General features: G+C 70.4%; 1 protein-coding gene across 1 annotated transcript in view; it reads right to left on the reverse strand.

Moving 5' to 3' along the window:
* The window catches only part of OLFM1 (olfactomedin 1), a 16109-nt gene that overhangs the window by 3172 nt on the left and 12619 nt on the right, over positions 1-318 (reverse strand). The window contains exon 4 of the mRNA XM_006776525.2: positions 133-239. Within this exon, the coding sequence (XP_006776588.1) occupies positions 133-239 (107 nt within the window). The remainder of the gene's footprint in view (positions 1-132; positions 240-318) is intronic.

Here is a 318-nt window from a genome sequence, read left to right on the forward strand (position 1 = left end):
CTGGCTGCTTTGCCAGGCGGTGGACGCACTGGCATCGGCGTGAGAGCCAGACACTCGGGCAGGAGACCAGCGGGCCCCACAAGGACCCCTGGTCCACACAACCCCGCCACGGCCTGACGAAGGGGCACTCACCCTGTTGTCGCCCTCAGGGGCCAGAGGGTCGGTCATCCAGGACCCGAACCTGGAGCCAGACGTCTTGACGGTCACGGGGTCACTGATGCCCGTCAGCTTGCCGCAGGCTGCAAGAGAGCAGGCGCAGGGGAGCCGGCGCCCGGCCGCTGCGGGTGCAGGGTCCCCTCGCTCCCGGCCTGGGAGCTC

Source organism: Myotis davidii, unplaced genomic scaffold (assembly GCF_000327345.1).
Source record: "Myotis davidii unplaced genomic scaffold, ASM32734v1 scaffold609, whole genome shotgun sequence".
In the NCBI taxonomy this organism is placed as follows: Eukaryota; Metazoa; Chordata; class Mammalia; order Chiroptera; family Vespertilionidae; genus Myotis; species Myotis davidii.